Source organism: Microcebus murinus, chromosome 7 (genome assembly GCF_040939455.1).
Source record: "Microcebus murinus isolate Inina chromosome 7, M.murinus_Inina_mat1.0, whole genome shotgun sequence".
In the NCBI taxonomy this organism is placed as follows: domain Eukaryota; kingdom Metazoa; phylum Chordata; class Mammalia; order Primates; family Cheirogaleidae; genus Microcebus; species Microcebus murinus.
Window position 1 is genome coordinate 89,198,601 of NC_134110.1, and position 17,748 is coordinate 89,216,348.

The 17,748-nt window shown below is 44.9% G+C and overlaps 1 protein-coding gene across 1 annotated transcript in view; it reads left to right on the forward strand.

Annotated features, from left to right (window-relative positions):
• Positions 1 to 4,634: 4,634 nt before the first annotated feature.
• The window catches only part of CPA6 (carboxypeptidase A6), a 259,455-nt gene continuing 246,341 nt past the window's right edge, over positions 4,635 to 17,748 (forward strand). Inside the window, exon 1 of the mRNA XM_012739909.2 lies at positions 4,635 to 4,851. Within this exon, the coding sequence (XP_012595363.2) occupies positions 4,733 to 4,851 (119 nt within the window). The 5' untranslated portion in view covers positions 4,635 to 4,732. The remainder of the gene's footprint in view (positions 4,852 to 17,748) is intronic.

Sequence of the window (17,748 nt, forward strand, 5' to 3'; positions counted from 1 at the left end):
ATACGACTTACTCTTCAAGTTGTTTTCTCATCCGACTGAGGACTCTTCTTTTGAGACACCTGACCAAGGACAGGGGTGTAGCTGGGGCTCTGGACCAGAGCTCCACTGACAGCAAAAGGTCCTAAGAGCTCTGGGCTGAAAGGCCAGCCATGGCTTTGCCAGTGAAGCCTGCCCCACACACCATGGAATACAAATGTGGACGTAAGAGGGCACCTGCCCTGGAGGGGTTTATAATAAATGGTAATATCGAATGAAGTGTCAACACATAGTAAAACCCAAGAGTGGTACATGAATAAATGCTTCCACCTGGAGAAGGTGACCACCGCGGGCAGAAATGGACTGGAACAGCTTCGTGGAAGAGACTGGCTTGAGCTGAGTCCAGCGGGACACAAGGATTTGGCTGGGTGGATAGAGGTGGCCATTATTATCAAGGAAACACTGTAAACAAACACAGAGAAAGGAAAGGTACAGAATATTCAGGGAATATTGAGGAAGATAAAAATGAAAAAGTTTTCAAGGGCCTTGAACACCAAGAGGAGGAGCATGAATGTTGCTCTTCACTCAGTTGAGATTTACTGAGAGATAGTTCGTGCTGTTTGCTGTGCCTATAATGGTCTCATCCCATCCTTCACTTCCTCCACACCACCGCCCCCCTTCTCATACTTGGTTGAAATGTCCACTTCCTCAGAACACACTACATATGTGACCCACCCATGCCCGCTTGACTTCCTATAGCAGCATTTGTGATTTGTTCCTACAGGATTAATGGAAACACCAAACGTAACAATGGGTTTATCTATCTGCCCAGCCCCTCCACCAGCACGAAGTGTCACAAAGTCAGAGACCAGGCGTGCAGTGGCATGGATCAAGAGGAGAAGACCAAACAAAGTCCTCTGTGAAACGCCTACTGTTTAAGCAGGCAACAAATAGAAAAGGAACCCTAGGAAGGAGAGCACAATGTCCCAGAGCCTACGGGAAAAGAGAATTTCAAACAGGGAGTGGCAAACAGCCTCAGAAACCATGCAAATGTGAGTGAGAACAGAGACAGACCACTGATCTTTGAGAGAAAGTTTCAGTAGAATGAGAGGGAAGGAAAGCAAATGGTCAGGGTTCAAGAGTGTGCTTCTGAGAAGCCTGAGAAAGAAAGAAAGAAAGAAAGAAAGAAAGAAAGAAAGAAAGAAAGAAAGAAAGAAAGAAAGAAAGAAAGAAAGAAAGAAAGAGAGAGAAAGAGAGAGAAAGAAAAGAAAAGAAAAAGGAAGGAAGGAAGGAAGGAAGGAAGGAAGGAAGGAAGGAAGGAAGGAAGGAAGGAAGGAAGGAAGGAAGGAAGGAAGGGAGGGAGGGAAGGACAGGTGGCTTGTGTTTAAGGGAGGGAGAAAGATAGATGCTGCTGAGAGAAAGATGGAAGACACAGGCGCAAGAACGGGCAGCTGAGGGTGCCGAAGGCAGTCAGGAGGGAACTGTTAGTGACGTGTTGTTAAAGGAAGCTCTAGAACATTCCTCACACACTTGCCGAGACCACACAAGGCAGTATCCTAACTTCACATTTGCTATTTCCTCACCTGTTGGAACCATGGCAAAACACCATAAAGGAGAACTACTGATAGGCGGTTATGTCTATGCTGACGAGATGTGGAGAATGAGCACATTCTCCAACTGCAACAGGAGGGCTGTCGGTACCACAAATTGCTACACACCGTTTATCTTCCCCTCCGGATATCTTTACTGAGATAAATCTATGTGGTGCTCACTCATATACTTGAGGGGAAAAAATTCCATAATCTCTCCCCACAGCATCATTAGAATTGACATTAAAAATTATCCCATCATGAACAATGGACCCAAATCAGAGATGACATTTTCCTTTCCCAATTAGTTTCATTTCTTTCTCTGCACGGTAATATTTCTTTTAATACAGTTCACTCTTCCACTAAAATATGAGAAAACCACAGCCAATAAATAGAATCTCTCATCTTCCCATTTCCAAATCCCTAACTGGTTTAATAATTCACTCCCTCTCAGTGCCTTAAAAACGGAACTTTTATCTTTGAATTCATCTATAAAACTGTTCTCTCCTCCTCCCACTGGCTAAGTGGACTCCATTTATCACTCATTTTATGGGAGCTTATCTACTGCAAGAGAAGTTTGATCAGATAACCTGGTCCTTAGAGAAGCAGAGAATGATTGCTAGGAATGACTTCTATTGTTTGAGAGCCTCTCTTTGATCTGAAATTTTTAGGAAGGCGATAGGATGTCTTCAGAGTCTCTTGCATTTTTGATGGTCCAGGAAATGATTCCCTTGGTCTGAGAGCGTGGAGGGCCTTTCCTGAGCATGCTCGCTGGACACAGTCCTGCAGAATGATCTGAGGGTGAGCTGAGTCTCTAGTCTGAGATGAACATTCCTAGTTTAATGCTGTGATATAATATGACAGATTTATACATTGTTCTGACATAATGAAATGCAAAGAGATGAATGTTTTATTTACACAGTAACCTCTTATTTCAACAGCTCACTGGCTGTTGTATAGGCTTTCTTGGCTTCAACAAAAAGGCTTCAAATATTGCTCTTCATCTTACAGAGAAAGCAGCCTCGCCCGTTTAGAAAGACCAAAGTACCAGCCCATGAGGTCAGGAAGGAAGACAGCATAAACAAACAAAGAAGCAAAAGCCAGGAGACCCGATCACCTAGGCAGCTCCACTCCCCAAAAGTGCTCTCTGCTGCTGGGTGTTCTTTCCTCTATCTAGATAGAGAAGCAGTGTTTGATGAGTGAATCCCTTCCCAGGTTTATCATTCATTCAACAAACAGTGTTGGCCGTTCCTTCCGTAAACACTGTGTTTCCTCTAGGAAGTATAAGGAAGTGTGCACAAAGACAAAAAGGATACAGTTCTGCATTCAAGGAGAAGGCAGCTCTATGAGGGAACCAGACAAAAACTTAGGATGACGTGGTAAGTCCTATAGTAGAGGATGTGCCAGATTTTAGGGAGAGGGATGCAGAGAAGACACATTAGCTAAGCTAATGCTGGGAGAGTTGAAGAAGACTTCAGAGATTCATTTCAAAAGAAAATCATTTCATCTCTGTCATGAACCTGACACTGAGTGTGTCAAAGGAGTTTGGTTCAACTCCCCAGGTAGAGAAGATGGGGATGACTAACAGGCACTCTGGCTATTACACTGGAGGGTGCAGCAGTTATTTCTTCAGGAAATGTGAAAAGTAGCCTATATGTGGGAGTGTGAGGAAAGAGATGTTGGCTCATTCTCTCTTCCAGGGTGTAACGAGGACCTGGCATGGAGGGTGACAGGAGACGCCCTAGGAAATGTTGTGCTTGTCAACAGGGCAAGGCGCAGCCCTCCAAGTGGGCTTTCCAGTGTATCTGAGTAGAGCGAGTGGATGCAAAAAGAAAAAAAGGCTTCGTGGGAAAAATGAGAAAGAAATGGTTCGCTCCAAGTCTTTAGAGAAAGAATACAAAGCAGACCTCATTCTAAAGTGAAGTCCTGCTACTCAAAGTGTGGTTGAAGGGCCAGCAGCCTCAGCATTACCTGGAAGCCTGTCAGGAATGCAGAGTCTCAAGTGGCATGAGATCCGCAGGTGATCTGTATGCAGGTGACAGATCTGCAGGTGATCTGTATGCAGGTGACTGAGATCCGCAGGTGATCTGTATGCAGGTGAGTGAGATCCGCAGGTGATCTGTATGCAGGTGAGTGAGATCCGCAGGTGATCTGTATGCAGGTGAGTGAAATCTGCAGGTGATCTGTATGCAGGTGAGTGAGATCCACAGGTGATCTGTATGCACGAGATACTCTGAGCCACCGCTCCAGCCCAGCTCCAGACCAATATTCGTGGTGGGTGAATATTAGAATCACCTAAGGAGATTTTTAAACCGCTGATCCCATCCCCAGGCGTTCTGATCTAAACAGTCTGGCTCCCTAAGTGATTCCAAATGTGCAGCCAAGGTGGCAAAGCACTTGAAGGCCTCCTGTTTCCTACGAGAACCTCTGAAACAGCAGCAGGCCCGGCGCTGCTGACGAAGAGCGAACGCCAAGAGCTCCCAGAGGCCCCGGAAGCCGCTGCCCCTCCCGGCACCTCAGGAGCAGGGAACTGAGGCGAGCTGTCCCCATCCAGGTGCTGCCGCTCAGCCCCAAGCGAGCACGTTCTCATCAAGACCATTCACTGTGCATTTCCTCATGTGGCACCAGTGTAAAAATCTGTCACAGGAGATCAAAACATTAAGCCTAGAATGTTCTACGCCAGCTTGTTACCTCATCGCCAGGCAAATCATTTGCAATTAGGATAGGGTCCTCCTGATGTACAACGTAGTGGAGAAAGAAAGGGTGAACAGAAAAGTTAGGGGCCTCACACTAGCAAAGCAAACAAACCAAAAAAATAGAGAGGCGTCACCCAAAGGAGGCAGCACCCAGGGAGCCCCTGGCATGAGTCAGCGGGGGCGGCCCAGCCCCTGGGGGGCAGCCTGATTAAGATCCGCTCAGCTGCGCAGGCGGCTGCCCCTGCTGCTGCTGCTGCTTCTCCCAAGACCAAGTTTTAAAGCAACTTCCCTTCCTCGGCTGCCTAAACTTTTTTCCCTGGGGGCTGGAAAGAAGTGTCACATTTTGCTCACTCCCAAGCCTTCTCCCCCACCCCCTTCCAGAGGACTCTTGGGCGTGTAGGAGGTGCTGTGAGCCACCTCCAGCCTCGGGTGCTGCTTAAGCAACTTCAGTGCCTCTCTGCTCCCAGCGCTATGAAGTGCCTCCTCGGGAAGCGCAGGGGCCGGACAGCTGCTTTCCTGCCTCTCTGCTGCCTCTTTTTGAAGATTCTGCAACCCGGGCACAGCCACCTTTATGACAACCGCTATGCTGGGTAAGTGGAGAGACTTTCATGCCCTGCGTGGCTTTTATTTGGATCCCGGGGCTGCTTTGCTCCTCCTGAGTGTGCCTCACTTTTTCTCATTTGTGGTCTCCGTGTGACTCTGCACACTTTCCTGTCCCCCTGTATCAAATGTACACGCGGCTCCTGGCTCTTTGCTTTAGCTCACTGAGAGAATGTGGGGGACACAGGTCTGGCTGTTCATACTTTTCACAGCGTGCCAGTCTCGGCGGTGGGCCCAGGGTTGAGTGGGATTCTGTCTCTGGAGTAGCCCTCGCCAGCATTTGCAGTACTGGCCGTGGTTGATGCTCAGTGACGCTGTTGTACCACGTGAATTATGACGTGATAACCAAAGTCTCTCCTTTAGACTGGCATGCAGGGGCAGTGGGCTGCAATTCACCAGTGATTAATTTAAGAGCTGAGTGCGATTTTGTGTGTGTGCTTGTTAGTCTGCAGAGTGCTTATTAGATTTTCAAATCTGAGCAATGCAAATGGTTCAAATCAAAGTAAGCAGAATAAAAGTCGTCAGCTATAAAATTATAGGTACTTTTCTGAGGGAACAACAGAAGGAAAAAAAAACCATTTTTCTTCCTCTGTAGGTTAGCATGAGTTCTATACGCCTTTCTTACAGAGGCACAGGGCTAGGTATAAAGCAGTGCTACTCTGTGTGTTCTTATTATCCTGAAGACTTGCTGTGGTATAGACAGCGTGTGATTTGCTCACATTTGCAGGGGTTCACTCTTTGAATCTGGAAAATATGGGATCCTGACTTTTAGAGCTGGAAGAACCCTGAATACCTCCTCCAGTTCAATTCCTTTGTACAGAGGAGTAAACCCAGTGTCTTAATTAGCTGACTGTCACTCAGTAATTACCAGTGCAGAAAAGTTTTCATATGTATCTGTATTATGACCAGGTAGTGTGCAGTGTCTTAAAACAAAGTTGTTCTCTTTAGGAATAGTGTAGAGAAGAATTTACAAGTGGAAAAGAGTATTGTGTTTCTCTTTCTCTCCCAAAGAATCCTGGCACTGCCTTTAGGGTGCCCCTCAGTATAGTGCTCATGGTGGACATTTTAAAAAGCATGTCTTCAGTTTTAGGGGAGACAGGATGCGGTGGTGGTGAGGTGAGGCAGGAGATATAAATGGTAATACGATCCCCAATTTTTCCACCCTGGTGTTTCTAGGAGGAACAGAAAGGAGTTAACATTTCAGGGCTGCTTTTTGGTCTCCAGGACACACAAGATCTGGGTTTTACAACCTGTAATTTGTCACCCTTCTTAGAGATCTGGGAAACGGGGCCCGTGTGTAAAGGCTGCTGGCGCGGGCACAAGTTGAGGAGGAGTTAATTCTGCATCTCCTGGCTGACAGCAGGTCACATGATAAACACATATCGCATATTTAGACATGCTCGCGTGACCCAGGACCTCACTCTTCCACTCAGCTGTGGCTCTGTCCATAATCATTCCAGTGTGTGGCTCTCCTTGATGGTAAGTTCCCAGGCCTGCTGCCACTGAGCAGGTGTGCGTCCGTCCCCAAGCGCCACTTTGCTGGGGAAATGAGGCCACCAGAGGCTCCTTTTTCATGTGGAGCTTGCAGCGACTGGAAGCCTTCTAGAAGTTGCACTGCTTTCTCTGTTGTTGAGCAATGAAATGATTGCCATTTTCTCTGTTGCTGCCACGCATAGTAAGTTAATCCCAAATGTATAAATTACCAGATGGCTGAAAGGTGGAAGAAAAAAAAAAAAGAAACACTGAGAAGAAGCTGAAGAAGCCAGGCTCACTTGTCCATCACGATAGAGGCCTAGAGCTCCTTTAAAACTAGAAATATTTCTGGGTGTACTCACCATTGAAAATGGGGGATTTTAACCTTCATTAGATATGTCATTCTCTCATCACCAAAAACAGAACTGCTGCTCAGGTTTGGGAGTGGTTTGCCTTGTTTACTTCGGAGCTACTTTCTGCAAGTTTATCTTTCTAGTGAATAAGAATCTGATGGGAAGACATGGACGAGTGGTATTTAGCATTATTTTTGACTGGCTTTGGCCACCCAAAATTATCATTCTAATCTACCTCATTTTTATCCCTTAATAAATTCTGGGTGGGGGTTGTTAATAATTATGGGGCAGCCCTATTTTATTGCCTGCTTATAAAAATATTTTTGTAGGTCTTGGCTGAATCTAATAACATGTAATTATCATTTGAGCATGAATAAAAAACAGAACCCTCAGAGCAGACCTGCATGCCTCCTGAGAGCAGCTAATGAGCTCATTCCTCTTCACACAGAAACTAGTAACAGTTGGGAAGGGCCCGTTGTGTAATAGATGCTTAGCAAATGGCAAATTTAAGTGTCTCTCTCAAATAAAACCATCTGTAGAGCAACTACAAGGAAAATCTGATAACAAAAGCTATTACCTTTTTGTTTGGGGATAACTATATTAAATGACACGTTCACAAGCAAGGTTTAAAAATGCATGAAAAAGGAATGAAGCAAAGTATGCAAAATAAGTGGACTTCAAATAATATTTACTGATACTCTGCTATTGGAAGACTTCAGGGGCCAGAAATGCCAAGTCAAACATTTCAGTTATAAACAAATGTGAGTCAGTGAATTAAACTCCTATACAAGCAAATATCACTCTGTGTTCTCTTCTTTCTCCCTCATCTCCTCGTTTTCCTGAAAGCAAACCTAGCTATTTATTATACTGTGATGTTGAGGACAAAAAAGAAAAACACAGAAAACCAAGCATCTTCTGTGTCACAGGAAATTAGGGTAGACTTTTTTTTAGTGATAGTAAAAGAGAGCTCTAATAAATTCTGGTATCACTGTAGAACTAACATGGCTATGATTTTTGAAAAGTACCTGTTCAGTGCCTTCTTCATGCCAGTCTGAAGTTCAACTGCTTGGGTTTCAATTTCTGCTTTCCTAAACTTTGTAGCGCTGTTACCTTAGGCAATTTCATTAACCTCTCTGAGCCTCAGTTTCTTTATCTGGGACAACAGAGGTAATATTAGAACCTTCCTCACCAAGTTGTTGGGAGGATTAAAGCAATAGCATGGGTACTGCTTGGTTATTGCATGGTTCTTGGCACTTAGTAAGTACTTAATAGGGAGGTAAAATAGCTAATATTTGTCAGTACTTGAGAAAATTGACATTTTTATAAATGTTTATATGAATAACCTTATGCAGTTGGGATCCCCATCTTACAGATAAGCTAAATGAGGTACCAGCTTGTGAGCCCAAGTTCAGAACAAGCCAACCCAAGGACACAGGTGGGATTCTCACCCAGCTCTGCTGGACTCCACAAACCGTACTTCTCACTCTGCCACTTATTTAGGCATAGCATTCATTTAAGAAGAACTCAGGATTTAATCTTGTTTTGGGAACTAATAGTTTCAGAACAATAAAGGAAAGGAGTAGATGATGCAGGTAAAATTGGAAGTTTAATCTTGGTCACGTTCCCTAGGGTGATGCTGAGTCATCAGTGGTGAATCTTTATTAGAAAAGCAGGCAGGGCTCATAAAGGATAGAAAACAGAAGATGAAAGAATTTTAGATTGTCAACAAAAAAAGGCCACCAAACTCCCCCCTCAAAAAGTAACACAGAGAGTGGCTACATGCTTTCATTCATTCAACAATGATATCTGAATGCCCATTGTGTGCCAGGAAATTAACCAACAGAATGAACGACCTCTGATAGCTTGCAGGTTAGTAGAGAAAACAGCCTGCACATACCATGTTTTCCCGAGAATAAGAAAGGGTCTTATGTGTATTTTTCCTCAAGAAGACACCCCAGGGCTTATTTTCAGGGGATGTGTTATTTTTTTTTTAGTACGGTACAACAATCTACATTTATTCAAATATAGTTAAGTCGTCTTCTTCTGGAACATCATCATAACTCCCCAAACCCCAAATTCCATCCTGAATTTCTTCTAACTCTATTTCCTTTAAAACCATTGGCCCCAATCTCTCATGTCGAGCAATAGAGCTCTCATGGGGCAGATGAGAAGGACTGCTTGTCTTCTTTACAGCTCCGTGACAAAATGCATGGGTTGTGCAGATACGCTGCGTAGCCACGCCCATCACTAGGTCTTATTTTTGGGGTAGGTCTTATATTGTGCAAATGCTTAGAAGCCCTGCTGGGGCTTATTTTATGGTTAGGTCTTATTTTTGGGGAAACACGAGAGTTAGTATACAATGTATAAGAGCTGTATGGGCTGAACAGACTCCTCAGGGTTGATAGGAGAGCTCAGTGATCCAAGAAGGAGGCGTAGAAATCCCTTCTAGAGCCTCACCGATGCTGATCACCCAGCCCTGCCATATCTAGGCTGGGGCTTCCAGGAGAACTGGCCCCCTACCATCAGGGCTGCTTCCTGGGACTTGAACTGACCAGCACTAGTCTGCTTGCCCAGCTCCCAAGGATGACTCCTTCCTCACCCCAGCCCTGCATTTATTGAAGATGCCTCTCCTGTCTCAGAGCAGTTCCTTCCCCTTTTCTTTTCTTTCTAGCACAGCAGCTCTGATGATGCAGCCTTTTCCCCCTGCCCATGGGTGAGAGCAGGGCTGGTTCCAGCACAGCCAGCTGTCGTGTGTGGATGCGCAGTGCCGAGCTGTCCCTACAGTCCCACTGATGGGTATTCGTCCCCAAGTTCACTAGTCCTCCATGGAGACAAGACATGGAGATTCAGGGAAGTAGACTTAAAGGAAATAAGAATTTCTTTAAAAAGTAGTTTGGTTCTCACACTCCTGTAAGCAAAGAGGCCCCACGTTGGGACTTGGCCTACCAAAGAGAAGAGAACCATGAGAAACACAGTGACTCAGTATAGAGCAGGTTCAACCTCAGGGACGTCGTACTTGTTTTCCACCTTACCTCTCTGGCTTTTCCCCCTTTGTCTCCCAACAGCAGGTTTGCATCCCTTCATTTCCTGACGGTGGCTTCCGTTGACTGCCCTGACCTTTGTGAAGCCTGGGGCTAGAGCACAAGGGATCAGAGCTGGTCGCTGAATCTGAGTTATCTTCTACCTTGGTGGTTAAAGCTCTTTGCAGACAGGATGGCCGTTAGTCCCCATTCGCCCAGGACTGGTCCGAGATTGCCAGGGACTGTCCCAGTTTGCACCAGCTGTCCTGGTGTGGTCACTGGCAGCGTCCCCTCTCAGTCTGAAATTATGAGTTCAGCCTTTTTATTCTTCACTATGTTTGCTTCCTTAGAGTTTTAGTCCATGTCTTCAAATGACCCTCTTATCTAATTCCCAAAGAACAACTTTATCTCCAGTTCCTTCTATTCCTATAAAAAGTATCCCATTTGTCCTCTCTTCTCCCTTGTGACAGCCACTAGCCACGTCCAGGACTTAAAAAAAACAAAAAACTCAGTCTGGGTTAAGGCCATTTTCTCCTAACCAATTTGCCTTTTTCTAGTTCTTTCTTATACCGAGATGATCTATAAAGGCTTTTATCATGGACTCCCTTGCTTAAAGCCTACTTCAGCTCCCTGTTGCCAACTCCATCAAAGCCAGAATCTTCTGCCTGAATGTCAAGGTCTCTCTAATCAGATTCTGGTTTTCCTGGCTCCATTTCACTCCTAGCCCAGAAACCCCAACCTAGTCAGATCAGAAGAGTAGAACGCTTCAGCCTTGCGCATCCTTAATAAGCAAAGCAGGCATGATGCAAGGAGCTATCTCAGCTCCCGAATGGTAGGTTGAAACGTGTGCTGCATATTCAGGGGCACGAGAAACTGGAAACGACCTGTGGTTGGTTTTGAAACTTTCCCCCACAAGTCAGTGTGTGGTTAATGGAATAGTTCTCCAGTGCCTTGTGGGACTTCCTTTTAGCTCTTGCCCCTTGTTAATGGTAGAATATTTTTAGTTCTCCTTATGCACCAGCTTAAAGCACAGCTCCTAAGTGCCGATTGTTTATCAGCTCATTATACCCAAAGCTTTCTTCCCTGCGGTATGTTCTGGTGCTGGGGCCTCCTGTTTGCTTGTTAAAGACGTGCAGGGCTGCAGCTCCCCTCTGCCCTGAACTCACAGGTGGACCGTACTCCGTGGGGATCGGTGCTTGTGGGGATCGGTGCTCTCTCTGCCCGCTGAGCTGGTGGGAGGAGGAGGGTTTCAAATGCTTCTGGGCTGCCCTCTCCTTAGAGCCCAATCTGATAATGGATCTTTCATTTTATGGCACCAAGGTACTTTCCGGATAATAACATTAAGCATAATCACTTCCACCCCCTGAAAAGCAGCAAAGGACGTTAATGTTTCATAACTTTGCAACCTATATTGTGCGGGCTGCAAAAGCATTATATGTTTTTCCATCTTTGTAAATGGAATTACTGAACAGAAAATGAAAACTCTTTCGGTGACTTGTTTTAGTCTTCATTATGATCAATCAGTAGATAACTGGTTTATTGGATTAGAATTTGCTTTGCTAAATAAGTGCCTTCTCAGTCTGCCTCCGGGCATTGGCTTCTTTATGATAAAGTGGAACAGAGAATATGAAGCTTTAGGATCTTGTTCTGGATAGTGTTGTAAGTTTCCTAAAAGATTATTTTATTAAAGGTCGGAGCAAACTTCTAAGTGGTTTACTTCAACAAAATGACCATCTTTGTTCTTTTTTTCAGCGTACTTTGAAAATAATAAAATATTTTCTTATTCATGTTTTAGTAAGGCTACTATTGGGTTGGGGTTTTTTGTTTATTTTTGTTTGTTTTTGCTATAACAAAGAATCCCAAACCTTAAAAAAGAAATTCATTTCTCTCTCGTGTAAAAATCCAGAACAGCTATGGCAGGTGGGTAGGGCCAGAGAACTAGGCTCCTTCTGTCTCGTAGCTCTGCCGTGCTCAACATTCAACTCCCACAGAAGGAGTCTTCTGTCTCTTAATCCAGGCAACAGGGAAAATGGAAGTGAGAAGTCATTTTCCTTTCCTTCAAGGCCACTGTCCAGAAGTTCAAACCTCACTTCCTGATGGTCCTGCTGATCAGAATTAGGTAGATGGTTTTAGCTGCAAGGGAGGCTGTGAAATATGGTCTTTGGCGGGGCGCCAGATCTGAGCAAATGGACCAGAGATAACCAGCAGTGTCTCTCTCAGTGGTTACACTGATATCAATGGTTACCAACCAATTAATTCTCTCTTCCACTTGGTTCTCCTGAAGGAACAATCCCTCTTAGTAGGATTTTAAAACCTTGGACTTCCAGCTAATTAAAAGTGTGCATTTTTATTCTGTAAATGGGGTTTTTTTTAAGTTGTAGAATGTCAGAACAGGAAGAGAACAAAAACAAACAAACAAACAAAAAAAAAACACCCCAATCCCTTTGTTTAATACAAAGGGGAGGAAGGAAGGGGAACTCCATAAAGGTAAAAAGATTTGCAGAGCTAATGGTGGAATAAGACTAAAACCCAGGCCAGCTGAGTTACAGTTGACAACACCACCTTTGGTGAATCCAGACATCTCCTTCCCCTTCCTGATCTCTGGAGTTGTTGGGGATGAAGTAAAGTGATTTGGCAAGCCTGGGAAGTGTTTAATGAGGGAGGATTTCATTTTATATCTATAAATATTTGTAGGCTGTCTGCCTGTTGCTAGTCTGGAACTGCAGAGATCAAAGAGCAGCCCATGTGCATGGCGTAATGAGTAACTCAGGCAGGTAAACAATTCCAACCCTGGGGTCCATATACCTCCAGAGGAAACCCCTGGTGCCAGTGAGTGCAGGAGAGGGTCACCTAATCTAGACCGAAGGGTGGAGAGAAGGTTTAAAAAGCCTTCTTGGGTAAGAGGAGTCGTAAAGGACATACAGAAATTTGAGTGGCTTGTTAAATGTGAGACATTTTTTCTTTTTCTTTTAAATGGCTGGTACTGAAGGGACATGGCCCTGATCTCAGTCATAAAGAACAGGTAGAAATTAGGTTAAGACACAGGAAATATATTGCTGCAAAGAACTACAAGTGATAGTTTGGTCACGTCTAGAAAATCAGAGCAAGTAAATATAGCTAAAATAGAAGGCATTTCTCTTGGAGGGAGGAAGGCTGCAGAAGTAGGTGAGGCATTGATGTCTTGTGTCCTATAACACACAGTTCTGACATCTCCCAAAGATGACAGGGTGCTTGCTCATGAAGGATTTTAAGCAGGGAATTTGGATGATTAGATTTTTTTAAAGAAAGTTTTCTCTGCCATCATTGAGAAAGGAAGACTTGAGGGCTGAAGATTGGCAGCAAGACAACTTGGATGTCATGGCAACCATAGAAATATGAGGTAGGACCTAACTCGTGGCATTGGCAATGGAAGGGACCAATTAAAGAAATATTCAGAAGGTAGAATTTTCATAATTAGGTAACCAAATGGGAAGAAAGAGGGAATAGTGTAAAGTGATTCTAAAGACTGGGTAACTGGCCTGAGCTCTTTGTGGAGGAGATAAGCACCTTCTTGGACAGGTATAGTTTGAGGTATCTACAAAGTGCCCAATTGAATAGATGGGCCTGAAGCTCTGGAGAGGGATCTAGAAGAGAAATGGATCCCAGTACCTGGTGTATAAACAGACTTTCTTGAAACCTTGAGTGTAGGATAGAGCACTCAGGAAGCACTTGTTACACAAAAAGAAAAGAAAGCCAAAGGCTGAATAGAGCACAGGGGAAAAGCCAGAGAAGAAAGTAGCAGAAAAGCCTAGAAAGAGAATAAACATCAGTTAAAGGAAAACAAGGATCCCAGAAGGGAGAAGGTCAGTCACATTAAGTACTGCAAAGTAGTGTCCGCTGGTTTGGCCATCAAGGAGGTCATTGGTGATATCCTGGAAGGTGCTTCTCCTGGAGCGGAGAGTGAAACCAGAGCCCTGTGGGTTGAGGACTCGTTGGGGTGTGAGGAGAGCAGATTGCAAGGAGCCTGTCCGTGAAGAGAGGGTGGGGCGTGGGGAGTCATAGCTAGAGTTGAAGGAGGGTTTTGCTATTTTGCTTTTACTTCTTAAGAAAGGTATGTTCAGATTTTATGCCATGTGGTGGAAATAAGGAGAGAGAGAGAGACAGTAGATAAAGAACAGGTGAAGGGAGGGTGGTGGAGCCGGGTCTCGGCAGAGACAGAAAGCTGGCCAGCCCGTTTCCTCTGTAAGGTAGGAGAGGAGGGCCCGGTCCTATGAAGGGAGAGTGGATGGGGACCCGATAAAGAGGGGTGGTGGGTTTGGCTTTAAAATGTCCCTGAGGGAAATGTCTCAGGACCTGTGGGAGGATCACAAAGCGTTACTGAGGGGCCAGCTGACGGTGGGGAGGATGAGTCTGTACTGGAACCACAAACCCAGCTCCATGATTGCCTTCGGGCTCTTTCCATGTTACTCATGTTACCTGGAACCTGCTCCTCCGTGGACCCTCATTTTTCAGTGTATTACATTTCCACAAAAGAGTGAGAACATAGCTTTAGATAAGCCTTTAAGAAGTCAAAAAGCGAGTCACACAAGATTAAAGAAATCGCTCCAACCTCCATCCATTCTCTGCCTTTCTCTTCCCTGTGCCTGGGAGCTGGGTCTCTGGGGACCGTGCCTGGGTCCCTTCCCCAGCAGGAGGGCAGGAAGGGAGGAAGGCCAGGCTATTTCTTCCCTGTCCCTCCTTCCTGGTTTCAGTGCCACAGTTCTGACAGTCACTGCTGGCCTCCAAGCCAACGGCTCTTGCTGGACAGCCCCGCCTCCCAGGGCCAGCTCTGTCTGGCCTCAAGGAGTGTCATTTCTGTCCCTCCTTTGTCCCTTCAGACCCAAGGGTCACTAATCTTCTCTGGGTGTTTCAGCATCCCTTGCCTGTCCCTTCTCCTGCCCTCATCTCTGTAAATAGCCCCTTTATTAAAGTCTCCTCAGTTGAACCATCCAAGCAGAATCCTGTTTCTGCTGGGCCCCCAGCTGCTAGAGAAACCAAGCTGGAATTGCAAGCGAAAGAATGCATGTGTAACTCTGAGGATATGTGGGAGAGCGGTGTCTGAAGCTCTGAAATTGAAAGAGGGCAGAAATGCGATAGCAATGGGAGAAAGAAAAGCAAAAGGCTGCCACTAACTTGTATTTCTCTGCCTGTAAATCAGAATATAATACAAGGTAAATTATGATGCTATTAGTTGGAAAGGCTCTCATAGATGCATCCTGTTACAAAATTGACTACCTTTTCATTGCCATCTACCTGGGGGACTAAGTAAAAGACTTTGAAGATGTCCCTTTAGCCAAATGAATGAGTCTTCTCTCTTCCTCCTGTAGTTACTAGAGAACCGGAGGCACCATCCCCTCATCTATCTTCCCAGGCCTCTCCTCCTCCCTCATTCCACAAACACTTACTGAACAAGTACCAGGAGACCAGTGATCACAACTTGACCATCATTCTAATCCCCAACTAGAGCCAAGAATCTTCAAAGTAGCTGTGCCAGGCAGTGTCTTGCAGAGAGAGCGGCAGTCTGTCTCCTGAGGGCTCATGTTTTAATCTAACAATCTAAACTGAAAAAAAAAAAAAAAAAAAAAAAGAAACATGAACAACTATTTAAAACAAATGAAAATGCAAATATATTAGGTGAATGCACCCTCTCTTTCTTCCTGCTTTTTCTCTACCTTTGTTTTTGTTTTTTTAGCACTTCATGTATTTTTATAGCATTTCAGTCTCAGATTACTAACTGCTAAAAGATGAAAGTTCTAGGGTATCACCCATTTTATCACTAGATGAGAACTCTGCTTTGCTTTTGCACTTAAGGAATCTGTAACCATTCAGACACAGGACCTCGTTGGGTCCCTGTGTCCTTTTCAGAATGTCTTCATCTCATCAGACGAATTCAGGGATCATGTAAATGTCAACCAAGCTCCTTTTTCTGATTTTGCATCTGTAATGAGGGCACAAGATTTGTACTGAAATATGGTTGGGGTCTTACTGTCTCCTCTCCATCATGTTTGCATGAGATGTCTGGTAATGTGAGAGCAATACATGTGGCATCAAAACTGCTAAACATGTTGAAGATCGGGACATTTGGAATGAGCCTATGTAGCATGATGTTTGGAGTAGTTGGAAATTTGCTGCAGAGAAAATATTCTAAGTCATCGACTTACAGGGCAGAAATGACACATGGGGGAGTACAGTTCTAAGTTTTCAGGCTTCTGTGTGGAAGCAAAGAAAAATGAATAAATGATGTGCAGAAAATCATCTTAATATAATATCCAATAGGAAAATCACTTCAGTATTTTGGAGAGAAATTAATACAGTCTGCCTTGTTTTTGTCTGCCCAGCATAAGGGTTTAATTTTTCTTTTTCCATAGAGCCTGGTTTGATGAGGTAGTGCATTCTCCATACAGCTGTTCTAAAACCTCTCCAACTCTTTTAAGCCCACACATACTCCTATACACTCCCTTTCTCCCACCCCTGACACCAAAACTTTTACTAACAAGAGCAAAGCTATGTATCTTTATTGATAAAATGTAGATGATGCAGCATTTGACCTGAGTCATCTGGGCTTCCATGCTTCCTACCACAAACTCTGCAGGTTCTTAGTTCCATCTCTCTCCTTTCCAAGGCAGAATCTCATGTATTCAGTCAGCACTATTTATGGAGTTCCTGCCATTTGTCAACACTGTTTTAAAGCCTAGGGATACAGGAGTGTAGGTATTAGGAATATAGCACTGCTTTAGGTGCTAGAGAATAAAACAGTCTCCTGGGGGGGGGGGTTACATTCTTATGGGATGACAGAAAATTAATATGCGATGGTGTTGAGTTCTGATAGGAGCTATGAAGAGAGATAAAGTGTAAAAGGGGATAAGGAGTGTCAGAAGAGGAGAAGAGAAGAATAAAGCGGGAGCAGGAGTCATGTGAATATCTGAGAAATTTCGAGGCATAGGAAAGAACAAGTGAGGTGGAGCCTGTGTGGCATGTCCCCAGACAGGGGGTCTCAGGCCAGCATCCTCAGGATCACCTGGGGACTTGTAAGAAATGCAGAATTCTCGGGCCACCTCCCCCTCCCAAATCAGGAGCTCTGGATGTGAGACCCAGGAATTGGGACATTAATGAGGCCTCAGGGGGATGTAAGCTAGAGTTGGATGACCAGCAGGGTGGCCTGGCTGGAGCAGTCAGTCACCCTTCATTCCTCCAGAAGGCATTCTATTTCCTTTTGCTTAGCGCTGTGAAACAGCTCTAAATTGCCTACAGCTCTCTTCCTCTGTGCCTGGGTCCACGGGGTGCACACTTCTGGGGAAGCCCTTTGTGCTCCACACCTACCCGCTTTTCCCAAGCCAGTTCACACACTACCTGCTCCAGCTAGCATTCTCACATGCCCCCTGTCAGCTGCGATAGCCCCTTCTCTGAGATCCACGGCACTCTCCCTGTCATTTATAACACTCCCCACACACCGCCCAGTGCTCTAGGTGTATTGTATGTCATCATCCTATCTTTCCTTTTGGGTAATAAGCAAGTGGAGAGTAAGATGCAGTATCTTATTCTTATCTGTATTCTCACAGTCCCCAAATAGTGATCGGCATATTCAGTAAAGATATGGATGGATGAAAAGGAAAAAGGGAGGAAGGAAGGGGGTGGAAGCAACATACTAGTAATCAAATTGCTGACACCTGCAGGTAGTTTCGCCAGACTAGATTTCATCAATGACAGGTACTGACAAATAGAAACCATTTGCCTTATGGCTGCAGGAGGAATGTGGGGACCCCAGAGCTGCCACCTGTATGTGCTTAAGTGCGACATTCCCCACCTACCTGTCAATTTCCCCCATTCTGTGTGTTGTGGGTGTCACTTGCACTATTGCTCAAATTTGGTCTCAGAGATTTTATTTACATAGCCTCCTAAAATTGATTGGAACAGGATTCTGCTTTGGGGAGGAGATCTCTGAGGCCCACCCACTGTTTCCTGGCTAGTACCACAGTGAGCACCACTGCCTTTTATCAAATTTAGAGAAGTAAGCCTTGCCTTT